We start from the raw sequence: 19,597 nt of genomic DNA, 5'->3' as shown, positions 1-19,597 counted from the left end.
GGCATTAACGCCTTTGTGCTCAATTCCTGTTCTGCTTTTCCTTTTTTTTTTAAGCCCTCTGCACATATGCATTACTTTACCTGACCAACTTTCCCCCTTTATTCTTTGTATAAGTGTTGTCTTCCCATTGGCAGTAAGTCATCTGAGGAAACTGCCATCCAGAATCCTTTGGTTGCCTTAGGAATTTGGAGAAGCCAGCAAGAGATCAAAGTCTACACTAGGGAATGGGAAATTAAATTGAGCCTGCTGTGATGAAAGTGAGAATGTCGCAAGTGAAAGAGGAGGGAAGTGGGGGGAAACTAAGCCTAACAAATCTGCTTCTCCTATTCTTCAGTCTGATTTCTCTGCTGCCTCATGGGAATCACATTTCTGTAGTGCTATTGCTCAGGCCTAGGGTTGCCAACCTCCAGGTACTAGCTGGATATCTCCTGCTATTACAACTGATCTCCAGCCAATAGAGATCAGTTCACCTGGAGAAAATGACTGCTTTGGCCATTGGACTCTATGGCATTGAAGTCCCTCCCCTCCCCAAACCCCGCCCTCCTTAGGCTCCGCCCCAAAACCTCCCGCCGATGGCAAAGAGGGGCCTGCCAACCCTACTCAGGCCTCACTGGTCAGCCAACTGGAACCTCTCCCACTACAGGCTCTGTATTGTTCTGAATCTTTTCTAAAGCACCTAGTAATTTTAGGTGCTATTCTTATGAAACTACCTCTGTATTCATGGCCCGAGGCTCATCTCGCAGCTCATCCTGACCTATAGCAAAGGGGAGAGGAGAGTGATTCTTAGGTGTGGATTGTACAAGAAGAAGTATCCCACAAGCTGCCTCCTTCTTGCCTCAGTTCTGGTGCTTCTTCATGAGTAGCCATATGTATTCGGAGCCCTGTGTCCACAGTACCTCTTTTGTGGTGCAGCTGATGCATATCTTTTTATTAGGGCTGTCATCTAATTAAATTTTAGTCAATCATATGAATTGTGTTTGATTAAACTTACATGTGAATAAAGAGTTCTGAAGAAAAAGCACACTGTTTTTAATTTCTACAGATATCATAGCTACAGGTATCCTCTCAGAAAAGACACCATGAATGACAGAAGGGAAAATATCAATTTTTTTTATATAGCTTTAAAAGGGGGTTAGGCAGCTTTATGAAGGAGAGGTCTGTCAATGGCTACTGTTCATGGTGAGTGAAGGAAACCTTTGAAATCCAATGCTAGAAGGCATCGTCAGGGAAGGCCTTGGCCTCTGTGCTTTGTTTGTTGGTACTCCGGTGCAACCAGTTGGCTGTTGTGTGAAATGGGATTCTGGACTAGATGGACCACTGCTCTGATCTAGCAGGGCTCTTACTGTGTTCTTACGTTAGAATGTAGTTATGTTACCCCCCCCCTCTTATGTTATATGCTTTATCAATCTGAAGGGGTAGCCTGCCGGTTTGTCTTGATCAACACGATTGAAGTTTGCCCGCCATCTTGGGATTTTAATTGGGATTTTAATGTTTTAAGTACAGGGCTTATTGATAAATGTTATTGTTTAAATGCTGTTGATGTATGATTTTAAATTATGTTTCTCGGCCTTGGCTGAGGAGGAAGGGCTAGAAATTGCATAAATAAATAAATAAATGTTTCTTCTAAAATTATATCTGCTATCCAGTTTTTGCAAGATGTAAACAATTTTTTTTTTTACATTTGCTGACCAATTAATTAGTGGCACCTTTTTACTCAATAAAAATATTATAATAAATGAACTGGCCAACAATGCAATCCTAAACAGAGTTAGACCTTCTAAATCCGTTGAAGTTATTGGGCTTACAAGGGTGTAACTTTGCTTAGGATTGTACTGTTAAGTGTTGCAACCTTACTTTTATTGGGTTTCTTGATTCATTCTTTTCTCATTGTTATGGTGACATTTTTCTTTAATTTGTTCAGTTGCTGAATTTAGCCTTTAATCTAGACTGACTCAATGCAGTTTCCTGTCATGTATTTTAGTCACCCCCAAACCACTTGTCCAGTTTGTGGGGGCTGGCTCCCTGTCTAGAAAGATCCTGTTTTAGCTTTGCATGTTGTACAGTTGTCAAGCAGTATACTAATGTAATACATAGATGATTCAGCAAATCCTAGGTAAAAACACCTCCTAATGCATAGAATTGAGTCCTAGCAGGAATATTTTTGTTCCCATGTCCTTTCCCTTTTATCATATTATACTTTCCCTTAGACACCTATACAATCAGTTTTATTCATCATCCTGACATCTAGTTCTTAAGTGTATCAGGCTTTTCCCAGCTATTCCCTTCTGGCCTGTGTGCTGCAGTCTGCTTTCATGCATGGACCTGCTGCCCCTCTTTTCTTCATTCTTCCCATCCCTCTGTATGGTACCTACATGGCTGTGTCACTGGAAGCACCCAAGACAGAGGTCACAGGCTTCTCCCATGTCTTTCCAGGTAAAAAAACTGATAATAGTTTGAGTTTAAATTTGCTTCTGAATGTGTATGGGAAGATATTTTCTCTCTCAAAGCACTACAGTTGCAATAGTCTTGAGATGACAATGGAAGTTTGCACCTAAGACATAACAGAAACTGTTGATGATGTTACTGAAAAATGTAATTTGCTGCCCAGAGAAGGGTCCATTTCACTGTGACCTGAACAAGGTGGACACAGACCATTTGAAGGAAGGAATGCCTTTGAAGAAGGCATGCTGATACAGAAGTAGAAATGGTGGTGGTAAGAAATGGAGTTGAGCAAAGGCCCATGAAGTCCAGTATCCATTGGAGTATGTTCCCTGTAGTGGACAATCAGAAAGTTATAGGAAGCTCATAAGCAGGGTAGGCAACCAACTGTTGGCAGCCACTTATGGTCGCCTGCCTGGCATTGACCAGAGCCTGAGCCTTTTCCATTATGGCTCTGGCTCAGTTGAATAGGCTCCCTGAAGAGGTGATAAGAGATCTTCTTGGAGATCTTCAGGAGGCGCTGCAACACCTGCTTGTTGCCTGGGCTTTTGAGGGACTTTGAATGGCAGGCATCTTTTAAGGTGGGGAAGGGGGAGAGATTTGGGGTTTGCTCTTTTTTGGTTTTAACTGAAAATGTTTTAACTATTATTGCAAGCCGCCTTGAACCATGAGGAAAAGTGGGCTATAAACATTCAAATAAATAAATGGCCTACGGTTACTCCTACGGCAGCTAGTTTTTTTGGGGGGTGCAAGGGACATTGAGGTTAGCTCTCATGGCTAAATGGTTGATAGACCTATCTTCCGTCAACTTGTCCAGTTCTCATTTAAAGTAATCTAAGCTGGTGGCCATTATCACATTTTGTAGGGGTTAATTTTGTAAATTAATTATGTGTTGTATGAAGCAGTACTTTTATTGACTATCCTGAATCTGTTGTCCACCAGTTTAATTAGATGACACCAAGTTTTGGTGTTTGGGGAGAGGGAAAGCCCTGCCTATACCAAACATGGATAGTCTGGCCTCTTTTCCTTAATTCAGCACTGCTCCTGGACAGAAGGTAGGAAATGGTCACTGGCTCCCTGAGCAAGAGTAGCATGTGTGGAAAAGGAACATTAGTTAAGAGGAACCTAATTATTTCAGGGCAGGTGAAACAGCACTCCAGAGACAACAACCACAGCAGGGGAACTCCAGGAAGCAGAAAGAAGAAAGTCTGTTGGGGTTTATTCTTGACAGAGTTAAAGGTGCCCCCCTGGGAGATGGGGCTATCCGGCTGACAGGCTATTACCAGAAAACCGGACAGGTATGAACCAAAGCATTAATTAGCTACTAAATCAGATAGCCCACAGCCCCTTGTTAAGGAAGGCAGCTGGCTGACTTCCTTATCAGCTGTGCATTCATAAGCTAGAAAGAAGGCATAACATATTGCAAGGTGTGGGACAAGGTTAATTTTTTATTTGAAGATTACTGGGGAGCGGGTTTATTTCTAATTTGGCTGAAACCACTTGAGGAACTTATTTATAAGGAGATATTTGTGGATGTTTGTTGCAGACTTTTCTGAGGAGTGAGCAAGTGTAGGAGTGGCCTGGAGAATATTAGAGCTGTTATAATCCTCTACTTGACAGCCCTTTACACACACACAATCCTAGTGTATGCTATGGATCTCGGATATCCTGGTTTCATGAACATAGTCCCCTCCCCTGGTTAGGTAAGCCTGTGAACAGTGGAAAAAGCTAAGATCGGATTGCTAGCACAGCTAAAACCCAGGCTTCAAACTACAGAAACTGATCAGCTAGAAAGGATCTGAGGGCAATTTTAGACTGCCACACCAGTGTAGCAAGACTTTGCATGTCTCTTCCATAGTTTAGTCTCCTAACCGAAAGCTGTGTATGGATTAAGTCAGGTAGAGTTGCCAACCTCCAGGTGGGACCAAGTTCTCCCAGAATTTCAATTGATCTCCAGACTACATAAATCAGTTCCCCTGGAGGAAATGGCAGCTTCAGAGGGTAGAATCTATTTAAATCGCATTGCTGCTGAGGACCCTTCCCAAGCTCCACCCCCAAATTGCTAGGAATTTCCCAGGCCAGAGTTGGCAACCCAAAATCCAGGATATCCGAATATTCAGAACTGAAACTATACAAGGTAGACTGCAACATCCCAGCTGTTTCTCCAAGCCACTCATTAGACTTGCTTTTTCTTTGAGCAAGTCTGTAACCTTCATTGTATGGATGATAGTGTAATATGAGGAGGGAGAGTTAGTGGAACCATCCTACCATTCCTCACAGGCACGAGGAATGCATTTAGTGGGATGCATCTACTTAGCCCATTAGCCACATTTCTGGTTGTTTTTTTTTAACTTCCATCCAGGTGATTGGTACCAAGGATTCAGGACTGAACTACTGCACTGATCCTGTCAGATCCAACATCAAACATGGCTACTTTCTGTTTGGAGAACAGGAGGTATGGAGTGGTACAGTGGATAGGGTGGTAACTTTTAAGATGGGGGAACTAGACTAGGGATGCCAGCCTCCAGGTGGGACCTGGGGATCCTCTGGAATTTTGGCTCCTCTCCAGACTACAGAGATCAGTTCCCCTGGAGAAAATGGATGGTTTGGAGCATGGACTCTATTGTATTGTACCCTACTGAGGTCCTTGTGCTTCCCATGTTCCATCCCCAAATCTCCAGGAGTTTGCCAACCTGGGTCTGGCAACACTACTTCCCCATCCCCAGCCAGAGGAGACCTGGCAACCCTAAATAAGACTCACATTTCTCAACTCGGTGAGAGATGTGAAGTTTACCAAATGGTCTTCTCTGTGTGTGTTAAGTGCAATCAAGTCGCTTCTGACTCATGGTAAGCCTATGAAGGATAGTTATTATTTCTAATTTTAATAAGATTGTTGAGGATTAAAATGCAATACGACAGTGTTGTTGCTTAACTAATTGGGCTGGATGAGGAGGGCACAATCCAAACGTGCTCTTACGGGCGATACGGCATTTGGTCAGTTCCATTTTCAGAAGCACAAAGGACTGTGGGAGGCTGTCGCATAGGTGCACCTAGATGTTTGTATTAGATTTAACAACACTTAATTGCTAGTCAAACCACATCTGCATGTGCAAGGTCTCTTGATATGCAGAAGCATATTTCCTCCTGCACACACAATTCCTTGCTTTCTGCAGTAGAATCCATTATTGGCTTATGTATGGATAGTACATTTTCCATGCATCCTGTGAAGCCAAAAAACATGGAGAACGAATGAAATGGTGGCAGATACTATAGCAGCATGCATACTACTACCCTACATATGTCTCTTGAGATGGCTTTTCCTCTGTCTCCTTCAGGTGACCTTCAAGGATGTTGTGCTGCAGGAAGACATGATCCTTATTGCTCGCTTTTATCACTGGCCCAGTGGCAGAACAGCACTCACCCCCTGGGATGTAGGAGTCAAGCCTCAGCATCAGCCAGCACTACAGAGTGAGGAGCTGCTGGCTGCCTGGGCTGTGCTCCAGCTGGCCAAGTCATCTGAATCCTCTAAAGTGATGCTTGCAGGTAAGCTTCTGGCTCTGTTTAATCAAGAGCTAGTCCTTCTGCAGCAAAAAGGTCTCTCTTCATTCTGTCCTTGCAGGTGCAATGAAGAAAGGGGAGCCTGAAGTGTTCACTTGGAACACAGGGACCCACACGCTGACTCTGTACCATGGCCCTGTGCCTCCTGTAACAACCTTCTCAGCTATGGTAAGTCCATTCCTGTGCAGCACCCCAAGGCTTGGTAGTTATATAGAATACACCAAGGAGCAAAATGCAGTAGTAAAACACTCAAAAGAGATCATTGAAAACCTATGGAGCCAGCATGGTGTAGTGGTTAAGAGCGGTGGTTTGGAGTGGTGGACTCTGATCTGGAGAACTGGGTTTGAGTACCCACTCCTCCCCATGACCGGCGGAGGCTAATATGGTGTACTGGATTTGTTTCCCCACTCCACACAAAGCCAGCTGGATGACCTTGGGCTAGTCACACTCTCTCAGCCCCACCTTCCTCACAGGGTGTCTGTTGTGGGGAGGGGAAGGTGATTGTAAGCCAGTTTGAGTGGTAGAGAAAGTCAGCATATAAAAACAACTCTTCTTCTTAATCCTGCTGTTCCTGTTAATACAATGCTCCTCACTGAACTACTTCATTCAAGACTTCTAAAATCCAGTCATCTTTATGCAGCAATATTTCATACCGCTTTGCAGTTTTAGTAGGATTGTATCTATCAAGCGTCTGTTCTACTGCGTCGATCCCTGTGACTTAACAAGCTTCTTTTCATTTCTATCCTTGTTGACACCTGGATGATGCATCCCTTAGACTGCACAGGAAAAGCAACAAGCCTTCAAGATGTATGGTGATGCCACTGTGAGGCTACACATCTTTAACAATCAGAAACCAGACCTACCTTTCCCACCAGAGTCACCAGCCATACTTGACCCTGCAAGGACCTGGCCCAGTGTGAGTGTTGGACAAGGAACATTTTGGAGTACTGACAGGGCCTGGAAAAGGCTGGGACAGACCTGCCCTGAAAGAGACAGGTGGAAAAGACAGGAGCGGAACCCTTTCTTAATTGGTACCCAGGCACCTTTTTTTGGGGAGGGGGGAGGATGTCTCTTCTCAGCTTGGAGTGTCAGTTGTTAGCCAGCACACATTCTGTTGCCCAGCCAGGCTTTCAACAAATAGTGAAGTTGCCAAACTGTTACTTCCAGGGCTAGCAATTAGGAGCATGAGAACTTGGGAGCTTCAAGTTCAAATCCTCACCCTGTCATTAATCTCAGTGGGTGATGTTGGGCCAGCCACTCTTTTTCATTCTCAAAATATTGTGCCAATGATAAAATGAGGAAAGGAAAACAATATATGCTGCCCTGAGTTCCTTGGAGGAATTATTAAAATGTACTAGATAGAAATGCAGAGGCATTCACTGGGTAACCTAAACAATGGGGACCTGTAATTTGATCTCCCAAAGTGTGTTTTTCAGGTTGGAAAAAGACTGGAAAAATGTAGTACCTTTTCATTTCTGTCAGAAACAGCCCCTCCCCGGGGGTCTTTTCCATTCCTCTCTCCCATTGGGTGATTCTCCATTGGATGTACCCACTCCACACTGTCTGCAGATTAGGGTTTGGGAATATGTGTCTGCTGAAAAAAACATGTAGTTTGGGGACATTGGTTTAGGAAAAGCCCTGTATAAATACTACATGTTGCATATTTTAATTTAAGCCTTGAGTTAAGGAGGCTCAGTGTACTAAAAGAAATGAGTCCCTAACCTTGGTAGCCCTCCCATTTGCTCCACAGGGCCAACATGCATATTGTCTGCCACAATGTTTTATGGATTGGGACATATATTTGCAGGCAGCTTTTATTCATTGTGTCAGGGAGACCCCTCCTTTGGAGCCCTTTTGTGACGGAGATGGCTTTGACCTGTATATCGATGGTGCCCGCTTCCTGCCAGATGATGTCACTATTACCAGGCTTGCCGGCCGTATCTTCACCAGTACTTTCAGCCAGTAAGGGAGAATGGTTCTTTGCTTTTCCCTACAATGCCAGGCTCCCCTTGCACTTCCTGCTGTTGCTTGTGCTGGTCTGGCTTAGAACCTGCTCTGATGTGACCTACATGACAAGGGTGTTGTTCCAGCATGGCTCCCTCCTGTGACATTCAGTTAATGACAGAAGCCTTGAATCCGCACAGTATTTCCTTGATGTCAGGGGAAAGTGATGTTGGCACAGGAAGGAGCCATGACTTCTCTCACACGATCTTGAGTTTTCTGATCATATCCAAGCAGTGCAGGAAGAAGCTATGCTGCAAAGATTGCAACACTAGAAAGGTAATGCCAGAATAGGCATATAGTTCACACAAATAGCAGATAGAGATAAATTGCATGATAGAATGTTTCTCTATGAAACAAATATGTCCAAAGTATAAAATTAGCCTATGAGGGAGCATGGTAATTTAGAATGGCTCTACTTTATAACTGCTCTCCCGTGTTCTTAAATAAAAGCAGGGTGCTTTTTAAATTGACAGAAGCATTCCATTGTGTGATCCCTTATCTACAGTCTGAAATGGCTGTTACCACCTTATCTATTCTTCTGTACCCTTAAGTTAATGGGTTGTCTCTTGTATCCTATCACTCTGCTCAGCTAAGTTTGTTGTCTTCCTCCAGTGGAAGGGGCTCTTCCTCTAGAGCCATGGTTCCCAAACTTTTTTTGACCAGGGACCACTAGGACTTTTTTGTTCGGTGCAGGGACCCCAAGGTTCAAAATAAAAATTCCGAGAATTTGAAAATAAACTTTAATCATAACTGTTAGTTAAACATTAAACTTAGAATAAAATTAGAATATATATTTTTATAATAGAGAACTTTTAATTGAAAATATTAATGTATTATGGGTTTATAACTTTGTTTCGTGGACCTTAATTTAGTTCTCGCGGACCCATGGGGGTCCACGGACCCCTGGTTGGGAACCAGTGCTCTAGAGAAAGGTTATATGCTCTGGACAAGGGTTCCATACGTAGCAGAGCAGAGTGGTAGGATACAACCCATTGGATGTGAAATATTTTGAACACCTGAAAGTACAATATAAAAACAAGGCGGAAGAGGGAGGAGAATGGCAGACAAGTGGGGAACTCCGTGACACCTGATTTGACAACCTGAATCCCACACAAAGTTGCAGGGCTTCCTTCTTATAGTTCAAAAACATGAAGAGACTCATCAAGCTGCATATAAAACCAATTTCCTCAGAAGTATTAGAGGATGTGTGTGTTTGTCTGCAAAGGGATAGATTTATGTAATACACACAATCTTTTTATTTGCTTGCACATCAAGAATGCCCCTCCCTTGACCAAACGTGATGAACATTTAAGCTGCTTTCGGTGCATAAAGCCTTTCCCCCCAGAAAGACTGCCTGCCTGCTTTGACCCAGTTCTATTTTATACTAATTTTGTTAGCCACCATGAATTTTCCTGTTGAAAAAGAAAGGAGGGTTATAGATATCATGAACAATTTTTAATTATTTACAACACACATAGAACTCCATAAAAAGTCGTACCTTTCACTATGGGAATACTGGTACAAACTCATGACATCTGCTTTAGTCTGATTCACACAGGACTATTCATATATTTCAGTGGGTAAAGGCTTGCATGATTTGAAAAATGTGAAAATGTGAACTGGCTCTGTATGGAATATCTGGTAATGGTCATTCATTTATTGGCACCAGTTTTGATGTCTCTGTGGCTTTGCCCTGGATCCTGCAAAGGGTTTTACTTAATCCGAGCATGCTTGCAACAGCAGAGTAGCTTGGTCATCCTCTCAAGGGAAACTTCACGCTGAAGTTTTATGCCTCTTCCTCTTAGAAACATAGAATCTTAGAATTCAGACTAAATTTTCTAGTGGCAGAATAGAACTTTCCTGCCTCCCCCCCCCCCCACTGCAGACCTCTGATCGCCATGAAATTTTGCTCTCAGAGGAGAGGGGACCCTGCCACGAGGGGGGCCTGGAGTAGAAAGGGGGAATCAGTGAAAATTGCCAAATTAGTCTGGACACAACCCATATTATTAGAAGGGGCCTTATAGGTCATGCTGGAAATCCAACTACTACCTTGCTAACAGATGGCTCTTTCATTGCCTTTTCAGAATTGGGCCAGACATATCCACTGGGGTTGACTTGAACAGCAGCATTTTCGATCCATTTTACAACTACTCTGTCGAAATCCGAGAGCCATTTATACCCCCTTGTGCAACTCTCCTATTGAAGGTTTGTGCTACACCTGGGTCTCAGATAGGGTTGCCAAGTACTAGCTGGAGATCTCCTGCTATTACAACTGATCTCCAGCCGATAGAGATAATTTCCCCTGGAGAAAAATGGCTGCTTTGGCAATTGGACTCTATGGCATTGAAGTCCCTCCCCTCCTCAAACCCCACCCTCCTCAAGCTCCACCCCCAAAATCTCCCACCGGTGGTGAAGAGGGACCTGGCAACCCTAGTCTCAGAGTGGCAGCTAGGGAAAACATGGTGCCAAGGAATGGTAGCGCTTCCTGCTGGAGAGTATGGGTAGTTATGAAGTTGAGGACCTCTTTGTTGCTGAAATGGAGGACACTGTGGTGATGAGAGCATCCTGCAGCTTCTTCCTGACCCCCCCTTTTAATACAAAATGGAACTATAAACAATTGGTACCACAAAAACTGGAATTCATCTCTTTTTATATCTTACAGCTTTATTCTATTAGTAGTTTAAACTCCAATCTCATCTTGATTGGCTGGGCAGCTCTCAGTGTTTTTGTGGAATCTGGCACACACACAGCCCCCAAGCCCGGGGCCGGGAAGATGCAGGTGAGTTAACTGCAGTGGAGCTCAGGGCAACTAGCCCAAATTCTGGAGCCCAGTGGCGCTTTAGAGACAAACACAGCCTCTAATATGTCACTGGGCTCCTGTTTAATTTTGCTGCCTACAGACTAACTCAGCTACCTATCTAAAATTGTTAGCCTAAATTCTGGATATGGTGTCAGACTAGATTTGCAACCCTTAGAGGCTCTGACAAAATTATATGAAAGAAACATCTATCCCTGCTATAAGACTCAAAAGCATCTGGTTAGTCATTAGCAGTTTTGCTTTTGAAAGAACCCTCATTCCCTTATAGAACAAAATACTATAGATGTGGTATTGCACACTGCCACTGAATCTCACAGGAGAGCTTGTTGCTATGGCAGCAAGAGGCATGAAAGTCCATTGTAGCTGCAAGAAGTCTCCAACATAACTAGTACTCTCAGTATCCTGAAGTCCCACCAGACAATTTTAGTATCTCTCTGCAGCTCAAGGCAGATAGTACTTTAAAATGGGCAAAAGGCATTTTCCTAAAAGACACACCAGAAGTCCTATTTCTCAGCCATTCCCAGAGCATAGCTGACACAAGCCGAAGGGGGAGAAGGTCTCACTGAATCTTGATTACTCTCCGTATCAGGTCTCTCTCAACGATGGTGCTCACCAGCTCCGCATTTTTCACAACAGCCCTCTTCCAGATCAGCCCTTCTCTGTCAGTTCTCTGGCTGCATCAGGACGGTAGGTCCTCCCCTACTTATTCCCTTTCTGACTCCCACCCCACCTTAGTGTTCAGTTTGGTTGTAATATTTGTTCTCCCGCCTTCCCTGTAGGTATGTGCCCTGTGCAACCCTGCTGGTGAGGCTTCTCAAGGCTCCTGTGAATTCCAGCCGTCAAACCTTGAAAAGGACCGCGGTCCCCCAGACCAACTGGGCCAAGCTGGGTCTCTTCCAGGCCCAGCCTGATTACTCTGATGGAGTCTATTATTCAGATTCAGCCAAACCCTCTGCAGGAGAAAGTTGCTTCTATGAGGCCATGGCAAACAGGTAATCTGAGTTTGGGCTGGACCAGTGTTACAGGGGTAATGAAAGTGGACAGTTGAAACCCTGGCTATAGATATAATAACCAATACCCCCTTTTCGCTGACATATGTGTGTTGATTCACATAAGGAGATTCGTTGTTAGTTTTCCTTTTGACAATACAAAGTGCATGCCCCGGGAGAATCCTCACAGAAATGGATGGGGGACTTGTGCTAACATCATCATCTGGATCACTGACTGACTGTGAAAAAGCTTGCTTTTCAGCTTCTCGTGACCTGGATATAATCCCCATGACCTTTGCACTACTTTAAGATCAGCTGGTGTGGGAGGCTGTGCTTGTAATGTCAACCTTCATTTTAGTTGAGCAGTGCAAATCTAAACAGAGTTGTACCCTTTGGAGCCAGATGACTGCAGCTGATTTAGAAGCTGTAACTCTGTTTAGGATCGTATCACAAGTCTTCTCTTGCCCAGGGCAGAGTTACTGTGGGCCAGCCTTCCTAAAGAGGCCCTCTAGGCCTCCTCTTTAAAGGGTCCTAGGGATCACTGCAGTTGGTTATTGGTTTACAAAGCCTTTAAATGCTTATTTCTTGCTGCTGTGTTGCTGATACTTGTAATTTGTCTTTTATTTTGTTATATTTAAAAATGTATTGTACACATGTACAATACATTGTAGAAACACTAGCCTACTTATAAACAGTAAATAATAACAGAACCATCCCTCCTACTCGGGTATCTGAATGGATGTCACCAACCCCTTGCCAAGCAGCCGACTCTTTCAACCCCTAAATGGCCCCAGGCAATTCCAGCTTCTAAGCAGTCTAAATGCTCTAGGTATAATCTCATCAGTGTTCCTCCATTCTATGACCCCGATCTCTGTTGAGGACCACCACTAGTTATATTTTGAAACAAACAAGCAAGTATTGGGAAAGTTACGTAGTGTTTAAAAGCGTTATTTCTCTTAAGATAGCACCTTTCCTGGCACTGCCATCTCTACTATTTTAGAGGTAGAATACTCACTTAGATTGAGAAATCTGGTTTCATAGCTGTTACAATTATGGTTTTATGTGATTTTTAAAGGTTGTTACCCACCCTGAGCCCGGTCGTGGTCTGACTGGGAAAGAGGGCAGGCTATAAATATGAAAAATAAATCAACACATAAATAAACAATATAGCCCTATACAGGGATTGTAGGCAAAATAGTCAAAATGACCCCTGACAAAACTTCAATACATCCAGACAAAATAAGACATTTTATTCAAGGGAAACATTAAAATGAGGCATCAGAAAATGCAAGGGAAATATTTCTAGTGAAGCACTTAAATTAGGCTCGAATATAATTTAGATAGTTATGTAGAAGGGTATAAAGCTTAGCTATTATGGCAGGGGGCTACCAGTCCTTTTTTTCCAAAAGCCTTTACGTTGTCAGAAAAAATCAACACAGAGTAGGTTGATGATACACATACCCTTGACGAACAAGGGAAGTGGACACGGAATAAGTGTTTCAACATGTGGGAGTGATCCAGTGAGAAAATCTGAATTGTAAGGCTCCAATTAGCTCATTCCGTGCCCATTAAAAGAGGCATAATAGGATTATCAAGCACATTAATCCGTCGGCCAGAAGGATTTTTAATCAGAGGACAGGAGGAAATTTACAAAAGATTAATTGAATCTCAATTTGCATTCTGATCAGATGGATAGGAATAAAAATGTGACAAGCTTCCTTTCACACGACTGCACGTTGGTTGAAAAAAAAATCTAGAATTAGAGCAATGAACAAGGTATTTGCTACAGCAGGTTTCGCAAGTCTATGCCATGTTGACAACTCAGCTTTAACTTCTTTATAGGTCTGTTGTCTCTGTTCGGGAAATTGTTCACCAGTTTGCTGGAAATAACAGCCTAAGCACAGATAACGAGATCTCCAACTGGATCCACCAGAAACTCACCCGGCTACCTGGCAACATCTCCCAGACTTTCAACCTCACCTATGTCTCCAGATACATCCCAGCCTATGGTGTCAAGGTGAATAGCAGTCACGCTCATAGGGGAGGGGCTGTGGCTCAGTGGTAGAGCATTTGCTTGGCATGCAGAAGGTCCCTGGTTCAATCCCCAGCATCTCCAGTTAAAGGGCCCAAGCAGGTAGGTGATGTGAAAGATCCCTGCCTGAGACCCTGGAGAGCTGCTGCCGGTCTGAGTGGACAATACTGACTTTGATGGACCCAGGGTCTGATTCAGTATAAGGCAGCTTCGTGTGTTCAGTGCCCTGTCCAGTAGCTAGTATTGCACATTATGGAGTAAAACACTACCTGTGCAATCCTAAGTAATTATGACATTCTGAGTTAATTTATTTCAGTGAATTTACAAGGGAGTCACTCTGCCTAGGGTTGTTCTGTACAGCCGCAATCTTAAAGACATTTAAAAGAGAGTCAGTCCCCTTGAACTCGATAGGACTTTCTGCTGAGTGAACATTCTTAAGACTGTTATATGTTTGGTGCTAGAGAAACATTTGTTTTCAAAGGGGTCACAAGAAACCACCAGCATTTTAAATCTTCATACCTGTTAGCCTTTTACACAGGATGCTTACAAGACAAGATGTTTAGAGCAGAGCCCGAGACACCTCCCTTCCCCCTTCAAAAAACGCCCCCTTGGGAAGAGATCTGGAAAACTTGAAAGCTAGCACACTGTTGTATTTTATTTTGGTTAATTCTAATATATGGCTTATGTTTCTAAGTATGTTCTCTTATGTTGCAAGTTAGTCCCCCAGTTAATGCTAGCCTGTCTGCACTTTTCAAGCTGGTGTTTGCTGTAGCTGTCCTTTTACCAGGTGAGGCTTGTAACAGCATGAAGAGAAACACTGGCTGCTCATTGCTGCATCTGGAGCTGCTTTTAAAGGAATAGCCACAAAGGCCAGCTGAAAAGTTGGCAAGTTCCATTGTCACTAGCCATCACTTGTCCCACAGAACATTATAATCTGTAGGCTGGCAATCAGCACACCACTAACAACTTATTGGAGGCTACCAGTTACATACCCCTAACAGAGCTGATATCCCATGTGCAGAAAAGGTTAGCAGTATAAAAGATCCATGGTGCTGAGCAAAGGATTATTTACAAAACAGTCTGAGGATGCTTGTACAAGTCACCATGGACTGTTGGTCCAGAGCAAGAGCTACACTAGCAACATTTGAAATGGTTTTACCCACATGATTTTGGCCTTTCGAATGCTACCAGACTGGCACTATCAATAACATAGGGCTTTAGAAGGAGCTAGTTCTTACAAACAGCAAACGAGATAAACTGTTTTCTTCAGCTGGCCCAGTGCCGATTACAGAATGAAGCCCCTTCATCAAATGCACCTCCATATAAATTTTTTCCCTGCACATAGACAACTTGTATGTCAGGAAGGAGGTTATGTTTTGCCTTACAAGCCAGTTTTCTCTGCACCTTTTGTTTTGCTGTTGGCACATGCCATGACCCCACCCCAGCCTGCAATCTAATACAGTATAGTCAAGGAACAGGCTTACCACAATATCTGCTGGCTAAAGAAGCCTCTGTTGTAATTTCTGTCTTGTTCTAGTTTGCCCTGGACAGAGCCATGAACTTGCCTTGGGTTGGCTTGACAATGGCCCACTTCTGCTTCAACCCACCTGCAGCTTTTTATTATGGGAGCCAGTGGATGAAGTACGATTACCCCATTTTTGTCAAGGCACTTGACATCAACAGTTTCCAGCAATGGCCCTCGTGGCTTGATGGCTTCAAGGTATTCCATTCTGTGGGAGCTTTATAGTTGGCTAAGAAGAGGCCTTACTGATAGATGTACTGAGCACCTCTTACTGAAAGGCAACTGCTGAGAGGTTTAGAGGTGAACTCATCCATATTTCTAAACTGGTTGATATAGCATACATATAAATACCCTGCAATATCCATTGGCCTGGGTCTCTGGGGCCGGAAGAGCAATACCTTGCATTTGTTGAGGTGTGGGGGGAAGGCTCAGGAAAGCTAAACATAGTAAAAAGGTTCACTATAGTGATCTGGTATTTCTGGAATTAAAGGTAAAGGTCCCTGTGCAAGCACTGGGTCATTCTTGACCCATGGGATGATGTCACATCCCAACATTTTCTAGGCAGACTGCTTACTGGGTGGTTTGCCAGTGCCTTCCCCAGTCATCTTCCCTTACAAACAGCAAGCTGGGTCTTCACCAACCTCGGAAGGATGGAAGGCTGAGTCAACCTTGAGCCTGCGACCTGAAACCGACTTCCATCAGGATCGAACTCAGGTCATGAGTAAAGCTTTGGACTGCAGTACTGCAGCTTACCACTCTGCGCCACGGGGCTCCTATTTCTGGAATTAGGCTGATGGTTTTCTGTCACCTACTGAATCTGTTCTCAGATGTGGTATCTTTGCCTTTGAAACCCTAAAAGGATTTTTTCACGTTGACATTTCAGCATATGACGTCCTTCTCTCTCCCCCGCCCCCCTGGGGGCTGGCCCCCATTACAGGCACAAAACCCTTCCTTCTCACCACTGACGCCAGTACTGTGTTCTGGCACAAGATGTCTTCCTCTTTATGCACTAAGAACTTTTAAGGACCTAGTGGGCTATATTCAGTTACTTTGTTCTGCTGCTTGCAGGGTTTCTCCTGTGTTGGAAGGATCTTCCTGCCTGCAGAAGAGGATCTTCCTGCTAGCCGTAAGCTCCTTTTGCCAAAGAGCTGCGGCAGAATGGGTTAACTGCATAGTCCATTATTCCTGCAGAGTATTCCAGATTTTTCATGCCAGTTACTAGAAATAACTACAGTAGCCACTGGTGGCTGTTTCCAGACCCCTGTGCCTATACAACAACCAGACCAACCTTCCCTTTTAAAACCTGCAACTTCTGCTTTTCAGTCCTGCCCGCACAGGGCTTACCATGAATATGCAACGGTGATTATCCATCTGTTTGAGAGCAAGGTTAACTCAGACCGAGATGCTTTGGGTCAAAAGGAAGATATCCGAAACACTGATAGAAGAGTGATGCTGAAGAGGGAACAGTTACATTATACTCTGAGAAGTGAGGCATGGACTGCACTGCAGGTGTTCTCTGGAGATTACTGCAACACCGGTGTTTATCAACTGCCTCTATACCTGGGGGCTCCCAGCCAGGTATAAGGAAAACCTAATTATATTTCTGATCTATTAGGCTTTAGCTAATTCACCAGTCCCCAGCATGGTGCCACAGCATCTACTGACGTTCTCTTGACCCTTGTGTCTTGGGGATAAAATCTGAAGGGTCTTGAACAGAAAAAAAAGATCTACCCAAAGCTCGACTAACTAGCACAGTGCCCAGCTCATCCCTCATACATGCATCAGTTGTGCACCCTTGGCGGCCATAGGCAGGCTCATATCTCAGCTTGGAAAGCTCTCCCTGTGGCTGTGCAGGGGAGCAGGCCTATACTTTTTCTTGGGAAAATGCAACTAAAAAGCATCTCTTCCCCAAAGTAAAAAGCTGACCCTAGCTTTTCTCTACCGACAAAGTGCAAGAGATGCTTCTGAAGGATACAGGAGGCATTGCCTGTACATCTGAAAGAAGCACCTGTTTAGAAGCAAGCAGCTTTGTCATAGGAGGCTATTTGAATAGGAACCTCCAGTATTTCATACAACCACTCAGCATTCTCTTATCAGCCCCACTCTTGTAGCAGCTATTTTGTGGTAGTTCTCCTTTGAAACCCCATATGTTTCTACAGGCTCAACAAAGTAAAAGACCTATGAGCTAAGGTGTTCATAGACATCTTCACAGCCATAGTATAAGTCATAGACCTCATTTTACAATTTAAAATATTTAGCATACAGATTATCACAAACACATTACTTTTCTTGCATAGTGTTTCCTTACACTACCTGAATACCTGCATCTTAAGGTGACTTTGGAAATACCATAACTTACTTCTTAGCTTAAAACAAAACGCACATTTCTGATCATTGTATAGAAGCTGTTTTGAGCTGTGAAAGCGGTATTCATCATGCTCAAGTATTAAGAGGAATTCCAAATGTGACCTTCATGCCCCACAGCATCCATTCATTTCCAGCAGTCAAACCCCTTCATATCAATTGTCCCAATGTAGTTTCATTCACCTTTACCATTTCATTCCTTGCGTATAAGTTTCATAGAACATAGAAAATAACCACACTTTGCTCAACCATGACTCTTACCTTTCACCTCTGGGTTAGCAACTGAGAATGTGTACCTCAATTGCTAACTTTTAGTTCTAGGGCTACCAGTTAGACTCCCTAGTATATACTGACCATATGTTAACAATCCACAAATTTTAGGCTTAGGGAGCATGAGTTTTTCTAGTTCTATGTCTTACAACATGTTTGCTCCAAATGTACCACATAAAGGCTCAGTCCTCTGTTTTTGGTGAAATAATCTAAAAGCATCATATGCCACAGTCAGCTGGAAGAAGGGTAGAGTTCTTTAGAGTTTAATTATTATTCTCTGAACAGGTCATCCTGCATTCCTTATCCCAAGGGAAATGTAGCAGCATTATGAAGAGCTTGCTCCATAAGGACATGGTAAGTGGCTAAACATGTATGGAGTTCAGCTTTATAAAGAATTCAAGACAAAAAGACCTTTGAGTCTACACAAATAAGAAGGTTGTACCCTTGAAAGAGCACACTTCCTTGCAAGCCTTCTTTGCACTGGATATTAAAGGAATCTTGAGTGCACAAGACACAGATTTGCATTTTCCTTCCAAGCCTCATCTATCCAAAATGCTACTGAGACAAAGCAGAGCAAATGAACTCCAGAACACGTGCTTTTAGGTGACAGGACCAAGAGAGACTTGAGCTTGCTGCCAGTTATGCTAGCCTAGACAAACCTGGGATTGGAAATACGAGTCTGACTTGAATATCTACTCAAACCAGACTGATGGTTGCCTCTTCTGTTGTTTTCTGCAACTGTCCCCCCACCATTCAAACACTAATCTTATTAAGCCTCCACTCCCTTGTGCTATTTCTCATAGTTCCTTATGGGAGGATTTCTGCCTTCAAATATTGCACCACTGATACTTTTTGTCTCACTTGTTTGTATCCGAATCATTCAATAAGCTATACTTTAATTCCTGCACAGAACATCCCCAATTAGTATTTTTCATACATTGCGCCAACATGTAGGGTTACACTTTTATGCCTATACAGTACTTAGAATTCTGTGGTTACATAGCCTCCCAAATTCACTTCCATGCATTGGTAAAAACAAATTCAGCTATGAAAATGAAGTCTTTCTTCTGCTCTGTCACCACTGGGGTATTTCCTCCTGCCTCACCTAATCCCTCATAGGAAAACATTCATCCCCAGGTGGGAGCAGAAGGCATCAGGGTCCTGGGACATTCTCTAGTCCTTTTTAGGCAGCCTCCACTCCCAAACATATTGGGTTCTACCATCTCCTCTAGTCTAATGCCAATACTGCAATAATGCTCTTTAAGAAGGAATGCACTTAATACAGAAAATAGGTAATTTTAAGTTCTCCTGCAGATCAAATTGGTGCAAGGTGCGTCTGTACTTGTTCATATAGCTGATGGACGGTGGGATGAAGAATTCAGATATACAATGCAGGTAAGCATAGTAAAATGAGGTTAATGAATGGGTGTATTTTATTCCTCTCATGCTCTTAATGGAACTATCTTGATTCCTTGTCTCAGGACATTGATCAATCCTACATGCCCAAGAATGCTCTGGATCTGTACTATAAAGAACCCTCCGGAGCTAAAATTGCCGAATTAATACCACAAGAGAGATTACAACAGGTAGAAGAGATTTTG

At 43.4% G+C, this 19,597-nt stretch overlaps 2 protein-coding genes and 1 long non-coding RNA gene across 3 annotated transcripts; all 3 read left to right on the top strand.

The window, feature by feature from the left end:
* The first annotated feature begins 2,372 nt into the window (after window positions 1-2,372).
* LOC130473266 (uncharacterized) lies at window positions 2,373-7,678 on the top strand. The gene is made up of 7 exons (XM_056844789.1): window positions 2,373-2,433; window positions 3,583-3,737; window positions 4,802-4,894; window positions 5,775-5,982; window positions 6,059-6,165; window positions 6,782-6,913; window positions 7,673-7,678. The coding sequence occupies exons 1-7, from the start codon at window positions 2,373-2,375 to the stop codon at window positions 7,676-7,678; spliced, it is 762 nt and encodes a 253-aa protein (XP_056700767.1).
* A 3,096-nt stretch (window positions 7,679-10,774) lies between these two features.
* Window positions 10,775-16,812, top strand: LOC130473265 (uncharacterized). Its single transcript, XM_056844788.1, has 7 exons — window positions 10,775-10,780; window positions 11,409-11,506; window positions 11,599-11,811; window positions 13,651-13,825; window positions 15,378-15,560; window positions 16,686-16,743; window positions 16,805-16,812. Exons 1-7 carry the CDS (start codon window positions 10,775-10,777, stop codon window positions 16,810-16,812), a joined length of 741 nt encoding a protein of 246 aa, XP_056700766.1.
* Window positions 16,813-16,824: 12 nt separating this feature from the next.
* Window positions 16,825-19,597, top strand: LOC130473947 (uncharacterized). Its single transcript, XR_008933179.1, has 4 exons — window positions 16,825-16,940; window positions 18,282-18,350; window positions 19,311-19,391; window positions 19,478-19,597. It is a non-coding gene; the product is annotated as an uncharacterized LOC130473947 (long non-coding RNA).

The sequence above is a fragment of the Euleptes europaea genome, chromosome 2 (genome assembly GCF_029931775.1).
Source record: "Euleptes europaea isolate rEulEur1 chromosome 2, rEulEur1.hap1, whole genome shotgun sequence".
Classification (NCBI taxonomy): Eukaryota; Metazoa; Chordata; class Lepidosauria; order Squamata; family Sphaerodactylidae; genus Euleptes; species Euleptes europaea.
This window is presented reverse-complemented; position numbering and strand designations above follow the sequence as displayed.

Bases quoted from the DNA above. Each gene is read 5' to 3' on its own strand.
- LOC130473265 (XM_056844788.1), top strand. The intron at 11,507-11,598 runs GTAGGTCCTCCC...CCTTCCCTGTAG, and splicing joins TCTCTGGCTGCATCAGGACG to GTATGTGCCCTGTGCAACCC. The intron at 13,826-15,377 runs GTGAATAGCAGT...GTCTTGTTCTAG, and splicing joins TCCCAGCCTATGGTGTCAAG to TTTGCCCTGGACAGAGCCAT.
- LOC130473266 (XM_056844789.1), top strand. From the start codon at position 2,373: ATGGCTGTGTCACTGGAAGCACCCAAGACAGAGGTCACAGGCTTCTCC. The intron at 2,434-3,582 runs GTAAAAAAACTG...ATTTCAGGGCAG, and splicing joins CTTCTCCCATGTCTTTCCAG to GTGAAACAGCACTCCAGAGA. The intron at 4,895-5,774 runs GTATGGAGTGGT...TGTCTCCTTCAG, and splicing joins TTCTGTTTGGAGAACAGGAG to GTGACCTTCAAGGATGTTGT.